This window comes from Taurulus bubalis, assembly GCF_910589615.1.
Source record: "Taurulus bubalis genome assembly, chromosome: 21".
Classification (NCBI taxonomy): domain Eukaryota; kingdom Metazoa; phylum Chordata; class Actinopteri; order Perciformes; family Cottidae; genus Taurulus; species Taurulus bubalis.
In genome coordinates this window covers 6857717-6879399 of record NC_136609.1, presented here as the reverse complement: position 1 = coordinate 6879399, position 21683 = coordinate 6857717, and the positions used below count along the sequence as shown (strand labels likewise).

At 43.9% G+C, this 21683-nt stretch overlaps 2 protein-coding genes across 3 annotated transcripts; one reads left to right on the top strand and one right to left on the bottom strand.

Annotated features, from left to right (window-relative positions):
* Nucleotides 1-314: 314 nt before the first annotated feature.
* gpr137c (G protein-coupled receptor 137c) lies at nt 315-8879 on the bottom strand (the record flags this gene model as incomplete). Its single annotated transcript, XM_079236900.1, has 8 exons — nt 315-2986; nt 3071-3195; nt 3282-3407; nt 4009-4158; nt 4883-5021; nt 5126-5233; nt 5439-5488; nt 8505-8879. 8 exons carry the CDS (start codon nt 8877-8879, stop codon nt 2683-2685), a joined length of 1377 nt encoding a protein of 458 aa, XP_079093026.1. The 3' UTR covers nt 315-2682.
* Nucleotides 5780-20481, top strand: txndc16 (thioredoxin domain containing 16). 2 transcript variants are annotated; one of them, XM_079236899.1, is made up of 19 exons: nt 5780-5844; nt 10562-10735; nt 10811-10893; nt 11016-11086; nt 11167-11241; nt 12117-12238; nt 12404-12494; nt 12645-12795; nt 13669-13838; nt 13960-14020; nt 14127-14427; nt 14505-14564; nt 14922-15117; nt 16013-16131; nt 16554-16638; nt 16922-17063; nt 18054-18241; nt 18332-18522; nt 20255-20481. In XM_079236899.1, the coding sequence occupies exons 2-19, from the start codon at nt 10597-10599 to the stop codon at nt 20461-20463; spliced, it is 2454 nt and encodes an 817-aa protein (XP_079093025.1). In that variant the 5' UTR covers nt 5780-5844; nt 10562-10596; the 3' UTR covers nt 20464-20481. The 2 variants fall into 2 exon arrangements, with proteins under 2 accessions (XP_079093025.1, XP_079093024.1); XM_079236898.1 differs by lacking the exon at nt 5780-5844 and adding an exon at nt 10220-10305.
* Nucleotides 20482-21683: the final 1202 nt, after the last annotated feature.

Genomic DNA, 21683 nt, shown 5'->3' with positions numbered 1-21683 from the left:
TCAATGTGAATGCAGCAGTGGAATCTCTTTGCTGCACAACTTGGCCATGTTTTGCAGTGAGCTGCTGTCTGGACTCAACTCGGATAAACTCGTTAACCGGTAAACCCGGCCACATGACCGGCAGCACAAGATCATTTTTGTGCAATTTGGCATGGTTTGATACCGATCACACCTAGGAGTGGTATGTGGTGCAAAACAGAGGGGACAGAAAGGGCAGGAAGCTACCTTTTGTGTAATGTTTCACATAATGGACAATATTCAAGATTAGGAGAAAAAACTATCGTGATTAATTGACAAATTCTGGTTTGCCTTTTTCTTAAAAACAGTGCAGTAGGCCTTTATTTCAACATGGTAGTGCTTTTCTTGCATACATCGTTAGTGATCTGTCGCACAAAAGGTTACATTCAGTATGGCCACGGATAAACCAATCAATAACATGAAACAATGGCCATTGTATAGCAGATAAGAGCCACGCTGTTACATAAATGATATCACATTGGAAAGAAAGCATGACACTGAGCTCTTACTCTGATGCAGAAGCATGCACTGCAGATGTTGATTTTTCTGTTCATCTGGACCCAACAACTTCAGTTCCATGGTTGTATTTCAGTGTCCTTTTCTTGTTTTAGTTTTCAGAGTTTACATGGTCATTTACAGATTGAGTTTCATGGCCACTGAAGTCAGTTTAAGTACCGAGGTGTTGGGTAGCATTTGTTCCAGTCGGCCCTGACTCGGCACAGATGAGGACACTGAGAACTGGGTCAAGTGAAATATGCTTACAGGCTGCAGTCTGTCGTGAGATTCAGAAAATGAGTGAGATAATGAAAAACAATGAGAGAAAATGATCTGTAAAATAAAAATGTATAAAAGCAAACTGGAAAACCTAAGATTAAAGGTCACACACATACAGACTCAAAAACACACATGGATTAGAAATCGATTAAGTTGACACACAAACAATTAAAAAACCGCCAACCGTTTCTTGTGCAAAAATATTTTCCGTCAGGAATGAAACGATAAGATATGACAGAATGTGATGGCACATATTTCCTTTCTCGAAGGACAAATAGTAAAATATAGAATACAGACGATGATTGAAGAAAATTCATAAAACAGGTAGGAGACAAAATCCTACATTCAGGCCCAAAGCCTTTTTTTTCTCTGACGGTGAACTTCTTCTAAGTGCAAAGTTTTGCCTCACAACTCCCAACAGGATCAGATTACACGACAGGTTTTTGGTCAAAGTCTGTTTCGGCAACAATCCCACAGGGCTGATTTCTACTTCAATACGGAATGAAGGCTACATTCGGATACGATTGCCCGGGAAAATCAATGATATGTTTTGGATCCCCAACATTCAGCAACTTGACTCGTGTGGCACTCCCTGTCTTGGGTTTTCACATCGTCTCCATTGTATAGTTATGGGGACGTAAACCTGGATTTGGCTGCAGTTCTATATAATCCGACTGCAGTGGCATGTTCTTGTCAATGAGCGGATTTAGTTGAAGCCTGAGTGGGTCGTTAAAGTCATCTTCCCCATATCAATTTGTTGGAGGTTACATTTTTCACACACTTACACATTGACCTTGTGCTATTGAGATTGACCAAAGTACACGCATATGGCAGCTACATATACATTTCACACAATAAACTAATATTTTGATGGCAGTCAGCTATTAAAACCGCAATAAGCTTATTTTACATATCAAACGAAATGCGAGTCCAGTACTGTGTAGGCAGGCTAAAGTCTCAAGCTTGCCAACGTCGTTTGTACAGCTTTTTTATTTCCGTGGCTTCAAAAATGTAATCACTGAAAACAAGTAATTTGCCACCAACAAGATAATAAAGTTCTGAAGGATGGAAGTTTGGTTAGCTTTTTGTATTTCAGGTTTGCTATGTCTCTGATAATCTTCTTGGTTGAAACAGATTAGACGTTTAAGATAACTGTTAGCGTTGGCAATAAGCTAGCTCTCACTGCTACTACAACTAATGGCAAATCAGAACTAAAGCGCTTGCGTCCTTTGCTGTTCTTTTCCCGCCCAAATAACCGCCATTGTTTGTATATATGCGTGCCCATTAAAGTCGCACAACCCTTTTTCGACAACTAAAATAACAGTTGGACAAACGTTGAGTGACTAGAACGTCTTTGTGTCCAGAGCTGTTGACTGACAGACCATTGCAGCTTAGGCATTAGCCACGTTAGCTAGCCCGCTATATGGCACCCCTCTGAGCAGAATGGTACATTCCATAGAAGCACAATTGGATGAAATTTACAAGGAAAGGATAATTATCTGGTTCCTGATGATTCCAGTCTTAGAAATGATAACAGACCAGAACGTTTTAACATAAAAAGTTTGGTCTTTGATGTTTTAGGTACATTAGCCATATTAGTAGCCGTATTAGTGCTAAAACTGTGGTCCATGGCCTGAGCTTGCTATCGTTCTGGTCCCTACGTGCCGTTTAAAGACAGCGGCCTCTTTAGTTACTGATGCAAGCACGTTTCTCTGGACTAATTTGGCGAACCAACCTTTTAGGCTCAACCTGGTTTGGCGCAATGCATCAGAATATCACTCAAAAGTACCTCCTTGTATATATCTGGGGAAGCAAAATGGCCACGAAAAAAACGCAGGATGATGTTAGTTATTAGTCAGGTTTTTTTCAATCTTTACGGATGGACCCTGCTCAGTTCTGTGGGGTGCAGAAATACGTTTGCGACCCACCGTAATAATTCTGTGGCGTGGATAAGTAGTTACTGTGATGATGATGATGATGATGGTGATGGTGATGGTTGTTGTTGTTCTGCGGGGTGGAGTAGTAGTTGTGATGGTGGTGGTGGTGACTCTGGATGTTTCCATAGGCAAAGAGGAGGGGGGCCGTGGAAGACGGCGGTCGTTCGGTGGGAGCAACGCCCGCCGCCAGAGTCCCGTTGCGTTGGATGGAGCCATACCAACTGGACGTGCCCAGCTGGGGCGTGGTGGAGAGGAGGCTGAGGGAGGGGTTGAGAGGAAGAGAATTTAACCAAAAGTAATTTCATCAGTCAGTGTATTGATTTTCTTGGGTGTGCGCCCACCTGGCCCGATCGGTCCTACTAATAACGCTTCTGGACAGATCGTCATCACTGTCGTACCGCCGAGGGTTGTCAAAGAAATATGCTCTGGAGCTGAAACTGTGGCTGTTGATCATCCCTCCTGGAGCCTAGGAGTCAAATAGATCCATTACATTTTATAGCCCTGAAGGCTCACAGTTCTGTCCCACAGGTTATTGACAACATGTTAGGTTACCAGGTCTTGATTGGGTCTCTGGACTCGGAAGAAAACCACCACTAAACTTGTAGGTAGCAGCTCCCAGAAGAACAGAATGATCCCGAACGCGACGTAGGCTTCACCGCTGATCTCCTGAACATCGGCCTGCAAAACACACACACACACACACACACACACACACACACACACACACACACACACACACACACACACACACACACACTCTGGCATTTGGGCATTTCCATCTTGTCAGTGTCCATATCATGTCTTTCACCATCAATATTGCTTGTATCATGAGTATGGCAGCATTAAAGGGCTAGTGTGTACGATTTGGCACATTGCAAACTTCAATCAAAAGAGAACTACGGCCTACTATCTAGTCATTGTTTGGTTTTTCCATTCTGGGCTACTGTAGAAACACGCCGGCCAGCAGGGACAGAATTAAGTTGCGATGTCAGACTGACAGCTGGTATACAGACCATACCGTCAGATTATACCCACACAGACGCACACAGAGGGACCCTTTAGAATGGGCTGTCCGTCTCAAGTACTGAGCTATGATGTAGGTCAGGAGACACAGACACATACATGGTTATTTATAGCCAAACAAAGCCCTTCACCCCACTAGTCATTGCCTTCCCAAAGCTCCTAAGGCTGATTGCCGCCCCCCACACACACACACAGGGTTTCTGACTGACTAAAAGCTTGTTTTTCTTCCATAACCCAACACACTCGGGGGCAGTACCTGATCAGAGACGCTGTACCAGCCGTAGTTGAAGGGACTGGGTCTGTCCTGCGGCGACAGAGCCACCGCCACCATGTTGTAACAGGCTCTGGACGTGTAGAGCAGGATCACCATGGATCCTATGGCTGTAGCCTGGCACACCGATGTACCCTGGGTGGAGGAGCAACCGCGCTTATTACAAGTCATGCGTCTGTTGGCTATCGGCCCGTGATTGAGGGTCAGATATGGGGCTCTCCAGGACAGACTATATAGGCCAGGAGCTGAGTTTTTAAAGGGGGGCATAAATGTAAGCCTCTGTTCATGTCTACAGCAACAAGGAGTCACCATTTCTGCCAGTGGTGCCGGGTATTGTAACACAGTAGCTGCAAACATGTAGAGATCTGGTCAGAGCATATTAATGAGGATAGTTTTTGCACAGAAACTGGTTAATGAAAAAGACTTGTTTATTAAGTTTAGATAACCGTAACAATTCTCTTTGCATTATTCCTCTGAAAACGCCCGTTGGGGCCGTGCAGACAAGAGGCAAGGGAACAACGCTTGTAGCCGAAAGTTAGCTCAAATTACATCATGTCATTAGTGCCGAACAGAGTTCCATTGAAATGTACAGCTTACCAACGGAGAATAGGTTTTCATGATGATGATCACTAGTTGGTGATATTAGAACTTTCAAACTATCCTTTTTTTTATGAAACAAGATACAGTTGGAGTTCAAATGTGATAGCAATTTTTTTGCCATATACTGACATGTTTTACGACAACGAAATAATATTGCCGTTAATTAGCCTCAACAAAAAGCACTAGTACAATAACTCTGCCTGAATAAAATACATTATAATATTATAGTTTTTTATGCATGCATGTATTTTGGTTCTACCTTGGACTCAAGGTAAACGTTGGCAGAGGACATCTTGGCGATCTTGAAGACGCAGACGGCCAGAGAGACGGCACACAGGACAAACAGGCTGTCATTGATCAAGACCCGGGCCAGGACCGCATGTCGGATACCCCCATCACTGGGGACACAAAGATCACAAACACTCGATGGAAACTGTTCTGTTGGGGGTGCTGAGGGGGACATTAAAGAAAACAGTCTGCTCTTGGCATCGTTTTTGCTTACCTCGGAGATTCAGAGCGCTCCAGAGCCCCTTGCACCAACAACGCACACGTTAGATTCACCACCAGGAAAAAAACACCGAGACACAGGAAGAACAAGCGCAGAGGGACCCTGGGAGACGGAGACGGGGAACACAAGGAGTAGTAGTTGATAACTGCTAGAATCACACATCTATACTCAGATTTTCTGTCTAATGATGAAGGACAACATTGTTATGAAATGTAGACGGTTGCTTTTGGAATAATTTCTGGAAAAAAGAAATGTGAAAAAAGACAAAACAGCATAAAAAAACAATGAAGTTAAAGGACAGACTCACTTGTATTTGGTGAGCTCTGGGGAATACTTGGCTTTAGCCTTAAACATCACCTACACAAAGAAAAGTAAAATATATATACATAAATCATTACAGTGATAACACATATTGCATTTTTTGTGTGTCATTTAAGTGCGAGCCCAAAGTTGACTGCTCTATGGACAACAGCGTTTTGCCTGAGGTGATGACTTTACCGTTGAGAGGAATATAAAATTCACAATCCCTCCTTTTAGCCCCCGAGCCTCCCGCACTGAGCACTCAGCAGGAAATACAGGAAAGAAAAGAAATAGACGTTTCTTCATTTTGCTAAGTAAACAAAGAGATCTTACAAAGAGATCTTACAAAGACACGGTCGCCAACCCGACAGCAGTCGGAGAAAAGGGAGACGACACGTCGACCCGGTACGCAGGTAGGCCTTTAAGTTGTCCAGGGTTTCAGCTTATGAGCAATCAGGGCGAGAACATTAGGAGACGGGCTCCTTTTCTCTGTGGATTTTCCTTTAGAAGATGCACGTGATGGCACTTTTTAGATTACGTCATAATGGAATTAATTGGGGCTTTCAAACCCTTCTGAATATTCAGTATATGTACGCTATTTGTAAGCTGGAGGGGGAAATATGTGCCATATTCATATGTCATTATGGATGAGCAGAAAAGGGCAAGAAAGGACAATAATAGGAAGACATAGTATGAAAAACTGCAATCAAACATCATGACATTAAAACAGAGATTCTGAAAGTGTCCGTTTTTGACTAATCCAGTGGATTTTATACCTAATAAATTAAGGTACTTCATCGAACAAATTAAATTAAATATAAAAATGCTCTTATTAGCTATGACACGATAAGAAATTGATTAAATAAAGATGAGCCAAACAAAAAGAGACAGAGGTCTTGAACGTTGCTCAACACTCAGTTTAAGCACACGTACAGACACTCTGTGTGAGAATGTAGGCCACAAGGAGGTAATTGGTAACCCAGAAATGAAGCAGCCAGCCAACAGAACACGACCGGATTACTTCATGTGCATCCAAAGATCAAGGGGCAAATACAGCAAAATCAATATGTCTTTTTCATTTTCAGCAGAGAATGAGATTTGATAGTTTGTAGCTGAACATTACCCTTGTTTTTTTTTCCGTAGTGTTATAAAAGGGGAAGTAAATGGCAGGTCAGGAGTCATGCCTGACTCATCAGAAAACACGCACACACACACGTGTGTGTGGCATGATGTTATATCAGCGTCCCGCTCGAGCTGTTTTATTCTCTGGAGATTTCATGCATCACTTTGTCAAATATGGTGGTAAATACAGCATCTTTGTTGGTATGGAGAAAACAAGCATGTTCAACCCAAGGGCACTTTAATTACCCACATTGAGGTAAAAAGCAGTCGGTCTTATAGATATATAATGGTTTAATGCAGGGGTTCCCGACCTTCTGGACTTGTATCCCCGTCAACAAATGGTCCATCACAGGTTTAATACGTCTATGAGATGTGAGCAGTTTAATCAAAAGGAAATTTCCCCCACAATCCCATCCATCTTTGTATGGAAACATACAGGAGCACGGACGCTGTCTGTCAGCCTGTCGTTGTCACATGATTACATTTGTGCGAGTCCAATATGCGATCTATTACTCAGGTCTGACTCGGCGAGACACAAAACCACAAGTATGAAAAGTTTGTTCCCTGAGCTGGCCAGTCACATGGTTTTCCCAACATAGATCGAGATGCATACTTTTAAACTGACGAAGACATGGGAGAACATCATTTTGTTGGTAATGGGGGAAAAAGTGGCAGTGTGCCAGTTGTCCGATGCAAAGTGGCCCGACCAACGCACGGGAAGTTGTTTATTCAGCAGAATGTGTGCGTTGACTAGTCGCGATGTTTACTCAGCAGTCTTATGACACTCGCGGCTTCATTACCCATTCTCCATTCAGCCAGTAGAACCAGCTTCCTTTCCACCCACACCGCCTGTTCTGTGTGACGAAGATGCATCTCGTGTTTGATCTGGGCCCGGTTTGATCTTCAACCGACTGAAAGTCACAAAGTGTGGAGGTGTTTGCTTTCAGGTGACAAAACCGGTCTCTCTTACACACAAGCACTCCAGTCTTGACACTTATTGAATGAACCACATCGGTGTGCATAGGCTTTTTTTTGGAGGGGGGTCGGCCTCAATATCTCTAGCCCCGGGACAAGAACTGATTAAATTTGCACAGTCTTCAAACCGGATTCCAGTCAGTCCACTCTGTGGAACATGTGGACCAATGCCAACCACTGTAACCACATTTCACCTTTTGCCGACGGCAAATCTGCGAGTTTAAAGTCATTTTGTTAGCGAAACAGACATTTCGTGACGAATACACATTGGCCGGCCACAAAGCTGCATTGCGGCTTGATTGACCTTCTTACTGAGAGTTAGACAAGTAGATTGATACCTCACTCCACGTCTGTCCATTAAGCGTGGCGCTAGATCCGGGAGATGACTAGCTTAGCATAAAGACTGGACGCCAGCTAGCCTGAATGTGTCTAAAGGTAACCACTCATCAACACATCTTAAGCTCTCATACTCTTAATTCTTTCTTGCAGGGGGGAGGGCGACTATTTCTTAGCCGAGTGCAACTTCCTGTAGTCCCTGGGGGTTGCCTGGAAACCTCACAATGTTGAGCTATTCCTTTAAGGTCACGTGTTACTTCCAGATAACCACACTGCTTTGACAAAGATGCCTCACACCCACACGAAGAACCATAATCATGTGTCTATGTAATCTGGGCCCTGCAACTAATTTTGATTCCTATTAATGACTCCTTTCACTGGCCAATGATCTGCTCTGCTAATGTGCTCTCAATTAACCAATCCATTATTGGGGTCCATAGAATAAACTGTCAAAGCATAGACAGTGCTGTAGTTTAATTACCCACGGAGCTGTAGTTTTGTAACGTCTTGTCTTTTTTTGAAATCTTTGCTAAAATTTTTTTTTTTTTTTTACTGCAAATCAAATGTGTCCAAATGTATTTGACACATTTTTGTTGGCAAAACATCTGTTTTATGAAGTCAGACCCCAGTGCAGTCCTACCTGTGTGAAGTAGAGGTTCAGGAGGCAGAGGGTGAAGAACTGCAGGCAGACGGGGCAGCAGTAGAGCAGCCAGTAGGCCAGAGGCTGCAGCCGGTTGGCCTGCACCACATTTCTAAAGTAGAAGGAGAAGAGGGTCGTCCTCAGCGCGGCCCACAGCAGGCACAGGAACAAAAACACGCTCTGGTAGCTGAAACGCTTGTGTCCGTAGTGCAAGATGAGCCAGAGCTGCAGGTACACGAAGGCGAACAGGAAACAGTAGAGGACAGTGTAGACGGCAGTTAGACTGAGCTCCAGTGTCGGGGAGATCGCAGGTCCGGGGGACTCCTTGAGTGAGGTAAACAAGTGGGACTCGACCTCCTCTCCTGCCGAAAACATCTCCACTGGCCGCTCGCACTAACACATGGGATGCTGCGAAGGCAGAAAGAAGAAGACAAAACACTACAACTGGGTCAGAACCGGGCTAGATTTACCGCGGATGACAAAAAGACGAGGGTATTCTGGTGAAGATGTGCGATAAAAGCAGTTTATTCTGCAAAGAAGTGTCATAGTGAATCTGCGCCGGGGTTTAAATCCGATACTGGCCTGAAGAAAATATGGGGTCTAGTTTGAAAAAAATGCGCTATGGTAAAAAATAACAAGAAAGGGGGAAAGAAAACAAGAGAGAGGTCCATCTGTGAATCTCTGCAAAGCTGTTCTCTGCAAAAAAACAACTTAAGGGGGGGGAAACCTCCAGATCAGCTGTGATGCAGTTTTAGACCCGTCCCCCTTGCTGTTGACTAAAACGGAAACTGGCGTTTCGTTGGCCGCCATCTTGGCTCAACGCGAGCCTCGTTCGCTCGCAAAGCAGCTAACGACGGAGCCACAGATTCTAGCGAGTTTCCGAGCTAAATCCACGGCTAAATCTCCCAAGCGAAAGACGTCACCACGCCCACTTTCTCAGCGCGCCACCTCATTGGCTAATCCAGCCGCCCAACCTCCGCAGCTACCTCACTCCATTGGTGCATGATGATGTCAGCTGCTCTAGGTCTCGCCGTTTTCAATCTTGTGATTGGATCGTCGTTAAAGCAAAACCGGTTCCCCGATCCCATTGGCTCAACGAAGAAAGTGGGCGTCTCTCGCTGAGAAACAGGCATCAAAACAATTTGCAAACATTTACGTCAAGTTACTGAGCAGTAACAAACTGTTGCGTAAAACTGCGATCGCCTTCAAAATAAAAGCTTAAAACTCCAACATTTGGGAACGACTGTAAGACAGCCGTATTCTTACCAGCTCCAGATTCTTACAGTATCATTGTGGCGTTTATCATTGTACGGACAACTCAGGAACCTCGCAACAAATTTGCCAATTAAAGATTTTATTATTAAAAGAGAACAGGAAGCTGGTTTAACTCTCTTAGCTTGGCACTGTTTCCAGAAGCATGGAGCAGCGTCCTCTCAAGATATATTTTTTCAAATTTCACTGTGCAGCTTGAGGAAACACAACCTCACAAACTTTCCTGGCACAACGTTACAACTCCCACAGACATATATATATATATACACACATATGTCGTATATATGTTGTATTCACGTGTTGACGTCAGCTCGCCACATAAAACCATGGACGAACACTCCTCAACAGAAAGCTAACAAGCAGAGCTAAGTCACTTTTGGGGTTTTCTCTCTCTATATTGTCCGTGTGGGAAAAGCTGCTGCTTTTTTAATCAGCGTCATAATGTAAACTATCTCCGTTAACCGCGGCGTCCACCGTGGTTGGTAACGTGTTGACACAAGTTGAACTCAAACTCCTCCTCAACTCTCAGGTAACGCAAACATTCCTCGTGACGTTTTTTTTTCCTTCTCCACAGCAGACATTTTGACTTTTCATAGCAAATAGTAATCAGTAGTTATTAAATACACCTGTGCTTTCTCCACGTGTCAAAAATATTGACGAACCAATTACACAGTTATATAGTGTATAACAGTGCAAGGTCATGTGAGTGTTCATATTGGAACCGTTCCTTTGTGTGTCTCCTGGACGGTTCCATGAAGGCAGCATTGCTCTTCTCTGTCTCCTAGTCCCCTGACACACAGAACCCAGCCTCTCCTCCATCATGTGGACGTGCATTGCTGTTTCCCTGCTGTGGATGGGTTTAGCAGGCTGCACGTCGGCCCTGAAGGAACACACGGCTGCTGACTTCAACAAAGAAATGCATTCTGGGAAGACGATGTTCATCTATTTCCAGCAGCAAGGTGGGTCGCTCGCGCTCACATTGATGTGCAATACAGCAGATAGCTGATTTTTAAACCCTAATCTCTTGTCCCCAGTCTCCTCAAGCGTCTCTCTCTTCCTGGGGGAGCTGGAGCAGTCCGCTGATGCTCTGCAGCCGTTTGGAGTGCTGGTTGGCAAGGTAACCGTCTACGAAGTCTGACATTATGTTTGTTTTATTCACTTCAAGGTGTGGGGAGGTATCCCAGCAGAAGAGGCGGCAGTTCAGTGTCTTTTTGTCCTTTTTCTTTCTCTTCTGTTCAGGTCAACTGCAGTAAAGAGCCGGTTCACAAATACTGCACAGAAGAAAAGGCCGTGATGACGTTTCTCTTCAGGTGTGTGGGACGTCCAGAGGAAGCTGGGGCAGAAGAAGTGCTTTGTGCTGACGTTGTCTTCTCCCATGTCTTTCTGACAGGGGGGGCAAGGAGTTCTTGGCTTTTAACTTGGACATCATGTTGGACGTCACCTCCATCGTCTCGGAGGTCCTGTTGTGAGTAGCAGCTCTCCAGCAGAGCCTGAGACGCTTCATCCTTCTGAAACATAACATAGCAAACTACTTACAAATGTTTTAACATGGTGATAAGTAGCGCTTGTATTTACATAGTGTTGATAATGTTTAATACCACATATAATTTTTTCTTCAGTTATGTAAATTATCTAGCAATTTATTGATTAAAAAAAAAAAAAAAAAAAAAAAAAATATATATATATATATATATATATATATATATATTTTACAGCATTTATTCAAGCTTTTTATTTTATAATGTATTTTTCTATGAAAGAATATTTTTAATTTGAGAAAAATAATGTTTTGGACACTTGATGCACACTTGACGATATACAGTGTAAATATACAATAATGCAAGACAAAACATTTTGGATTGGAGAAGCTGCAACCAGAGGATGTTTTGCTTGACGGCTGATCAATCGACTGATTGTTTCAGTGCTAGACATTCAGAACTCTATTTTCCTATTTCACAGTGAATTAAAGACATCCATCCTTCCATTATCAGGCTTCCCTCTCACCCGCAACGTGTTCCAGCTCATTTTGGGGGATCCCGAGGGGTTCAGGCCAGCTGGGAGATTTAATCCCTCCGCCATGTTCTGGGTCTTCCTCCCAGTTTATTCTCAGTACACGTGATATTGCAGATAATAGTTAAGCTGCTTTTGTACATATTGGCTAATGAGTTTTCCTGGGTGACATGTTCCTTCATTACCATGAACAAACACTCCACATACACACGGGGAAGGGAAGTCCGAAAGTATTGAGAGGCGGAATTTGTAGTTTTTTGGTCTTTTATATGATAAACAAGTATAGAAAGAGCTCCAGATTTATCCTTCTAGATGTGGTCTTTCTTCCAGTGCCATTCTGCGGGAAGAGCTCAAATACATTACAACAGCAAAGGAGCTGCTGGCCTTTGAGAAGGCAGCCAGAGGGAAGAAGGACATCGCGCTTGGTTACTCCACCAATATCAGAACAGAAGGTATGGAAACCAAGGAGAGAGTCAGGGATGGAGGCGATCTGGCTGATGTGTTTACAGGACGGGTTAGCGGACTAATTGATCGTGAAAGGCGGCGAGTCTTAACTGTTTGATTGGACTTAACTGGCTAATTAATTGTATGGTTTGTTGCTGATTCCGTCACTTAAGTGCACAGATCGTTGATGGAGACGGCGTATGTGTACGGATCCAAATACCAGTTCATCCTCATAGTTGGAGAACAAGTTTTGAAAGACCTGGGGTAGGTTGAGTTTATCTTTTTGGGTTCTTTTCTCCGATGTGAATCATGTGCCAGATTGTGTTTCATAAAAGGCAAAAACAAATTTGTCATTGAAAACCCCTGAGAAAGTATTTACCGTGTGCGTCTCTCCTTCTCCGGCTCGTCCTGCAGAGTCGATACACAAACTTCTTCGTCCAAATTCTGGTTCCTCCACTGCGCAGCTCCCAGCGGATTCAGGCGGTGTCCCTTGACCCGCATGAGGAAACCGCTGTCCACCCTCAACCTCCACTCCTTCCTGCAGCTCATGGATGCTCCACTAGTGGTGAGCAGGATGGAAATAAAGAGTCACTGGATATTGGTTAATTAAGGGCCAGCGTGTGGCATATTTGGGGCGTCCATTAGCAGAAATTGAAATGCAATATCCGTATCTTCGTTAGCGTTTAATCTTTAATAAGTCCTTCATGAGCGGGTCGTTTTCAGAGTCAGCCGTGTTGCACCTCCACGTTCCTACGAGCCGTGTACTGCTCCAACACGGACTCAATCCTACAAGCAAGGAGTTATTTATATGAGTTCTGTGTCCAGCTGAAAATCGACTTTTAAGTCGTCCCAAACACAAGCAATGTCCCTCGTCCAGGGTTCTTACAATCATGGAAAACAGGGGAAAGTCATGGAATTTTAAAATGGTTATTTCCAGGCTTGGAAAAGTCCAAACATGAAAAAGTGAAAAAAAATAAAATCCCAAAGGTTTTGTATAAGTCATGGAAATGTGTTATATTCATATGTTTATGTCGTTCATTTACGCTGAGTTTGAAATAATTAATATGCTTTTAAAAGAAAGACGCTCAAAATATAAGCAGGCATACATACAGGCATCTATATAAATGTTTATTCTTTTAATCAAACTACTGTCTCTCATTCATTTGTGTCATTTAAGGTTTACTGTATGCTTTGTATTCTCATTGTTAGTTTAAATACTACATTTACTCACTTTTTCATGTTTACACCCAGATTTCACAAAATGTTTGGTCATGGAAATTTGTTTAACAGTCCTGGAAATCCACTAGTCAAAATGTGTATGAACCCTGCTCGTCCCTGGTTGCCAATGTGAATGAAATGACATTAAAAAAAGAAATTGGCAACCAGGCGGGGGTTCAAAAGTGAACCGAATGTAATCACGTGTCTCTCCACTGCACAGTCCGAAGTTTACGACGACCCGACCTCGGTCCAGCGCGCTCCGTTCCCCTACCAGAACACCCCCCAGGTCTTCTTGTTCTCTCGCCCCGCAACCGAGCAGGAGGACCTGGACGCGGCCACTGCTCTGGCCTGGGGTCTCCGCGGCTTTGCCCTGCTGGTCCTCGTGCACAGGTAAGAAGCACAGGTGCACACGGATCTGATCCTCTTTACTGAGTTTGTAGAGGGGTAAAACATCACATATATTTTGCCCAGCAAACCTAAATCTACCTTCTGTGTGTGTGTATGTTATTAGACAGAGTCCTGCAGTGAAAACCCCCGATGAGTATAATGCTGCTTACAGGCTGCCTGAGAAAGTATGATGGTCACATAAATACATTCATACATAAAGAAAAATGAGGTGAATCATTATGTGTGTTTGACCGTGTGTGTGTGTGTGTGTGTGTGTTTGCGCACTTCAAGGGTTCAGATGTACAGTATTTGCACTCAAACAACCCTGACGAGCTGTTGGCGCTCTTCACAAATCCAGAGGAAGAGGAGGAAGAGGAGGAAGAGGAGGAAGAGGAGGAAGAGGAATACACGGGGTCGACGGCGGACCCTGATGATTTAGACGAAGACTTGCTGAGCGATGAAATCGCGATGGCCGTCTTCAAAAACCACTTCAACTTGCCGGACGCGGACTCACTCACCCAACTGACCTCCGACAACTTCCACGCCACCGTGGCTCAAAGCAGCCTGACGGTGGCGCTCTTCTACCTCTCATGTAAGCGGCGCTCCTCCCACTGACCTGTCGAGACGCACGCGAATGGAATTAATGGTCGTTTCTGCTTTCGCCACCAGGGGACGCTGTCTCCATGACCTTCCTCAGCTTATACTTTGAAGTGGCCGAGAGACTTGAAGGTAACTGGAGGACTCAGACATGCTGAGGAGATGTACTCATGATGCAACACAAAGAGTCACTTTTATTATTTTATTACTTCATGTTGTGAAGTTTTGGAACTATAGTTGCCATAATTTGTTTCTATTTTGTAATTTTTTTTTCTCCAGAATTGTCTAAAAGCACTTCCTGTTTGCAATGTATGTGCAGAGAACTATCACTGGATTACTTACTTATGAACGTTATGACTCTTGGGCAAGTTCTGGACATGGAGATCTCGATTATTTTTAACTTTCTAAATGATAGTCATGACCAGATAGAGCTCATCCAGTTTGAGATGTCTTGAAACGTTGTGATCTTGATTTACTAACTCCCCTAAGGCTCCGAGGTCCAGGTGACTGTGGTCGACTGTGTGGAGTGGACCAACCTCTGCGCCGCCGAGTCGGGCAGCTCCCTCACGTTCCCGTTCCAGCCGGTCAGCATCTTCCCCACCGTCCTGCTGCTGCGGCCTGAGGAGCCGGCCCAGCGCTACGGGGGCATGCTGGGTACCGAGGCGCTGCAGCGCTTCATCACGCTGTGAGTTCTCTCAGGGTCCATGTTGGATTACATTTTATGGTAGTATATTCCAATCCAAATTATGAAGAGCGCAACAATAAAGGTAACAATTCACCAACATGTCGAGGGGAAAAAGTCATCTCCATTCTAGCAAATGTGCTGATAACAATGAATGTTACACGCCCAGTTGAGTTCACTCATCAGAGAGAGCACTTCTCAGCCTGTGGGAACAGTTGAATAGTACCCTCTGTGACTCTGGAGGGAGATGAAATAACCCCGATGATGTCGTAGTGATGTCATCAGGGTGATGTCATCCGCATGGCCCTGGACACTGCAAACGGAAAGTTATACAAAAGTTTACAAGCTAGGAGTTTTAAAGATGTGAGCATCTAGTAAACGGGGGGCCTAGTGAGTGACTATCAAGATGCACCATGGGAAATGTAGGATCCAGTGTTTCTGAAGTCTAATCTGTCGCTTGTGACTCCCCAAACTATTGAAATAAAGTACTTATTACATATTCATATAAGATTGCTGTCACTCATTCAACAACAAGTGCACTGCATTTAGGCGTGACTCTCAAACCCCATGTGTGAGAAGGGAGTCAGGCAAAGACAAAATAAACCTAAATGTCCCTGGAGGGATGTTTGTCTTGGACATTATTCCACCAAGAACATCAAACTGTTCTGAGAACAATGGCGGTGTTTTACAGAAGAAAAGCAGAAGAGAATAACAGGAAACCCCCAAATATATAAGCTGGGCCACATATTCACAGCAGGAGGATATAAATCCATGTTGGGGAGCTTTTACAAATACATTTCCAGAATGTGTGTGTGACACACCATAGTTTTGCCATATGAGTGTGTATCTGTGTACATTATGTGCACTCACAATCTTACGTGTTTCTTCTTTTAACCAGGAGCCAACCAGCTTCTCCGGCGCTCCTGTCCACCCAAGAGGAAGTGACATCATTCCTCCAGGAAGTGCCTCAGAAGCCCGATCGCGCACTGGGACTGTTTAAGACACGAGCAGACGCAGGTGGGTAAAGAGACATTTCTTCATTGATGGCGAGGCCGTAGAGGCCGATATCAAAATAAGGACTTTATTCATGGATCCAGCAACTGAGCCTTGTTTAGTCACAAGGTGGAGATATATAAAGTATGAGGCTGGTGTTTATGATATATATATATATATATATATATATATATATATATATATATATATATATATATATATATATATATATATATATATAATGTGTGTATATACATATGTATTCTCGGCATGTGCAATGCAAGTATGAATGTTAAAGAATGAACACTTGAGAGGCCGCAAAATATTGCAGAATTATCTCCTCAGGACGTCCATTAAAGCCGCTGCCCTGTCCGCTGTCAGGAGCAGCATCATGATGATGATGATGATGATGATATTGTAATGGTGATGTCGCTCTGTCTTGCCAGGTGTGCGGCCGTTCAATGAAGCAGCAAAGTCATTGAGAGGCGAGGTGCTGACCGGACTGCTGACAGACGGGCTGGCAGAGAAGTGGTAAGAACTCTAATTTCAGTTTCGTCATTCCTGCCTCAAGGTCGTCCTGACAGTCTGAAGTCGCACTGGACAAAACACCAGAGGAAGAGAAGGAAGAGGTCTGTTTTTTTTAAAAGGGGTAGAGTTCACGCAGCTTAGATTATTACACTCCAGTCAGGTGTTGAAAGGACACTTCAGTCGATGTGTGATGATGTTTTTTTAAAGGGCCAGATGCTCTTGTGTCTTAAATATCCTTCAGATTGAGCTTCAAACATGTATTCGTGTTGCGTGTGTGCTCTTGCAGGGCGGCGAAGCACAACGTGGATCTTCCTGCAGTGTTGGTGTTTCCATCTTGGGCGACACACACCCGGCCCGCCGCGCTGCCCGCCTCCTCCTCCGCCGAGGAGCTGCTCGCCCACATCAGCACCGCACTGCTGCAACCACTGGTACATCCAATGGGCCCGTTCATCTGTCTCTATAAAGTCACGTTTACATCGGGAAACACAAAAACAATGTTGTTTTTATTTTTATTTTTTAACAATTGTCTGATTTAGAGTCCAAAGAGAGACACATTTGTGAGCCAGATTGTGATTTAAATCGTCATTCACAGAATGTTGGAGATAACAGGCTCCGTGTGGATCCACAGACTGGAGACGGAGTCATGCTGAGTTACCTCAGTAACTCAGCATGACTCCCATCTGGGGAGAGGGATCCTCCTCTGTTGCTCTCCCTCAGGTTTCTTCCCCTTTTTTCCCTGTGAAAGGGTTTTTACTATCTTTATTGGGGGAGTTTTTCCTGATCCGATGTGAGGTCCCGGGACAGGGATGTCATGTGTACAGATTGTAAAGCCCTCCGAGGCTAACTTGTATTTGTGATGTTGGGCTACATAAAATAAACTGAATTTAATTGAATTACCTCGTTCAGAAATGAGACAGTAATGTGGAAACGGTGAGTTCAGCTCCCTTGAGTTTTTTATTATGCTAGTTTTGAGCTGATGAGTTTCATAATTCATTAAACTACAGGGCACTTTGGATTACAGGCCATGCAATAAACCAAAGTTCCCTTACGGTGGCGCTGTTGTCCGTGTTTTTACCAAGAGCCGAATGCAGTGAGGTCCAATCTGTCCAGTTAAAAGCTCAATTTATTTTCCATATAAAGCCACTGGGGGACTGTATGAAGGGGGCAGTAAAATACCTGCTGTCTGAGGTGATAGTGTGGACACTCACACAGAGGTTTGATGCCTGACAGCGAGGTGTAGAATCTCAGATATTGAGCTTTGTGCTGACTTTATATAAACGTTATTTGTACAGTATTTTGGGTGTTGTTGAATCGTTGGTATCCAAAGTGCTTATTTCTGTCTCTCCTGCAGAGGCAGTCACTGTACTAACGTGTCCGTTTGAACTCCTCCCTCCTCTCCGTCTCTGTCTTCTCTCCAGCCGGAGCTGACCGTGGAAAACCTGCCGTCCTTCCTCTCCCTGGGCAAAGGCCTCCTCCTCCTCTTCGTGGGAGAGGAGGAGGACGAGACCGGACGGCGGCAGAGCCAGGCGCTGCTGGAGGAGATGAGAGGAGTGGTGGAGCTGGGCGGCCAGCGGATGGAGCGATACCTGGTCTGCTGGATCCACCTGTACGTGACAAACCCGTGCCACCGAACCACTCCTTTCGCTTCACAATGACCCCACTGGTAGTGACTTGTTTTCTTCGTCTGGTGTTCCAGCGGCCGCACTCCAGCTGGCATGTCAGTCCTGGGCTCGTACCTGGGCTCTACGCCCATCCTCCCTGCACTGGTGCTCACCCATTTGCCCACTGGGAGTGAGATCTACCAGTACTCCCCCGACACGCCCGTCGTGGCCTCCTCTGTCCTGCAGTGGGTGCAGAGAGTCGAGGACGGGACGGAGTCAGCAGCAGGTAAGGAGGAGGAAGTGCTGCAGGATGTAAGAAGGGTACATATGATATCACAAGACTACAGGATGCTTTAACCACGTTTATTTTAATAATAGAACATAAAGGAAACTCAACCAAAGCTTTCCAAATAAACCTTCGTCTAACAGAAATTATTCCAAACTCTCGTCTCGCGTAAACAGAAATGAACCCTTTTGGGTTTATTTATTTTTGTGAACTGCGTTAGAGGTCAGCTTCCTGGACAACCAGCCGGCTAACGGCCTGAACTCTGTCCTATTAACCGCGCCAGTGCTCAGGCAAAGATGTCATCCCTTTTGATATCTTTAGAATCAGAACCATTTATTTGCCATGTATGTTTCCACATACAAGGAATTTGTCCTGGCAGGAGGTGCATCACACTGAACATTTAACAATAAACACACAAAAAACATTTAACAATAAGCAGAGTGCAATAAATGGGAGCATGAATATTTTCCACTTATAAAATGATCCAATACAAAACCACAATTAAGACAAGACGTACCGAAGAACATCAAACCAAGAACAGACACATATAAAACAACAACAACCCAAAACGAGTGAAGTTTCACATGCGACGCTAGAATATTAAGCAACGCTGTTATAAAGCAAAGCTGCTATAGTTATATTCAAGGAAAGCTTTAAAAACCTGAAAGTAACGGGAATATAAAACATCCTGAAGAAGATCCTCACCTCTTTTTTTTTTTTTCTCAGTCATTTCCCCTCTTTCGTCACACTAATTGCTCTCTGCAATTACTCTAATTCAGCTTGTTTTTTTAGCAGCAAGGCTCTTTAAGCGCCTACTTTTGAAATGCACCTGGATCCGTTTGCATCTGTAATTAATAATACAATTATGCGCTCACATTTACATCATCTCTCAAGCAGCAGGAAAAAGTAAAAGTCAAATTGTATTTAGGAGATCAGAAGAGGCTGATTAGAGACCCGCCCATTTAAACCCAGTGTTCCGCCAACGTCAAAAGGAGAAGAATACAACAATTAAATGCCACCAAGTAACTGCGATGAAAGTGATCTATTTATCTTTACACACACACACACACACACACACACACACACACACACACACACACACACACACACACACACACACACAGGTTAAAGGCAGAGTAAAACAGTGGCAGGATCAAACTTGTGGCTTTCCCGACTGAGGAATGTGAAAGGTATGCGCAAGAGGCTTTGAGTTGAGCAGCAACACAAGCAAAACAAATAAAAAGGGTCTTTAAATGAAGGCGATGATCGTTACGGCTTTAGGCGTTAACCTCCGACCTTTTGAACTCCGTAGTTTGGAGCAGGTGAGGGCTAAAACGGCGGTCTCGCTGTGACCCGTCCGCTCATCCATTCATTCCACAGACCTGCAACCTTTTTCACGCCACCACTCTTTACTTCCTGGAACTGCGTTTCCCTTGCAAGACGGCTTCTTTTGACTGGAAGTGTATCGCTTTTTAAGTTTCTCAAAGAAAAAGCATTTGGACTAAAGTTTTGCTTTTCATTTGCTTGACATTTGACGAATGAGTGTTTTTAAAGGCCAAATATATATGACCATAAATCTAACTTCAGCTGCAACATGGTTTTATTGCAGGAGAACATTAGAAACCAAAAAACTACTTTATTGTCGCATTATATTGAAGACATGTGTCCCTTTTTAATCCTGTATCAAATGGATCCATGTAATTGTTCATCGTGTGTTGGACCGCTTCTGCAGGGACGTTGGGTGGGGACAGCTGGCCTCCCGCTGCCGAGTTACACAACTTCCTGGAAATCATGGACAAGGAGAAGCCCAACTTCGCCAAGCAGAGAATTCCTGAGGATGAGGAGGAGGAGGAGGAGGAGGAAGAGGAGGAAGGTGCGGAGGAGGAAGACCCCTCCTCCAGCGTCCTCGCGCCTGACAAGTACCCTCACACTGAACTGTAGGAGAACGATTAAACATCTTTACTGTGTTCATTCTGGGCTCCAGTTTTGATTTGTTACTACACTTTAATCACACCATGCGTGGGAATTGCAGTGACTTTATGTGAACGATATTAACGTCCTGCAAGTGAAATTATTCCGATATAGTTTTACCCGGCATCATGGGATGGCTGTGTAGTTTTTCCCGGCACTTGAGATGCAGAACAGAGGAGGTGGAGCAGGTCTGTCGGATTGGTCTGCTCTCATTAATATTATTATTACGGTGGTTTCAGATGTGGTTTCTGGGACTTTGAGTTTGAATCAATTAGTCTCCATCTTGAACCGTCTGCTGAAGGATCTGAAGGGCTCTTGTGGTTTTCTGCAGAATTTCTTTTGAACCCATGTGAATCTTCAGCTTAAAATTCCGTCTTTGTCCCGAGTGAACCGGACTGAGCACATGACTCAAGACCGGCAGTTTAGTTTATAAGTTGATTTAAGTTTTAATGGTGTATGGTCTTGGTTTATCGTGTTGGATAAGATTATTATTTTTGACAGACTTGGCACATTACAGTGAACATTATATAAATAAGATAATGACATTAAATATTTTTTCAAGCCCATGTTTTGAGGTATGTTGAGGCATAAATGTTTACACAATGGGGCCGTCTTGTAAAGTGTTCTCCCTTAAACATGGTACTCCTTAAATTGGTCTATTTTTGTAGCTTTATATACAGTGAGCAGTGCCGCCCTTTTGCCCATCAGGCGCTACACAAAGGTGAAAGGTCAAGTGTATGCTGGTGGCTGCCTGATGAATGCATTATGAAGAAAGAGGGTTTAATTATAGTAGAGAACCAATGGTGAAATAATACATTTTTAAAATCATTCCTTTCCTTTTTATGGCCCAAAATAGTTTCAGTAGTAGGAAATATGCATGTGGTTGAACTACTATCAAGCTACTCCAAACTTGAATTACACATAGGCTACATAAAATAATATAAATGCGATGGTTGGTATATGTTCGTGCGAATCTGTGTGGTTAAAATCTGACATTGCACCCTGATCGTAAGTACCAAAGAGGAAAGCCATGTGTAGAGGTCACTACAGTTGAAAGTTATTCAAATGTTGTTTTCTTGTCTATGCGTGGGTTTTGATGGTATAGTTGCATATAAGCCACTACAGTGAACGCTATTGCATCATCCAAAACACTGCCGTGGTAAGTGTGAGATACATTTCTCATCAGCTTA

Coding starts and splice junctions, on each gene's coding strand:
- txndc16 (XM_079236899.1), top strand. CDS start 10,597: ATGTGGACGTGCATTGCTGTTTCCCTGCTGTGGATGGGTTTAGCAGGC. Junction 14,428..14,504: donor GGCGCTCTTCTACCTCTCAT/GTAAGCGGCGCT, acceptor TTTCGCCACCAG/GGGACGCTGTCTCCATGACC. Junction 16,639..16,921: donor GACGGGCTGGCAGAGAAGTG/GTAAGAACTCTA, acceptor GTGCTCTTGCAG/GGCGGCGAAGCACAACGTGG.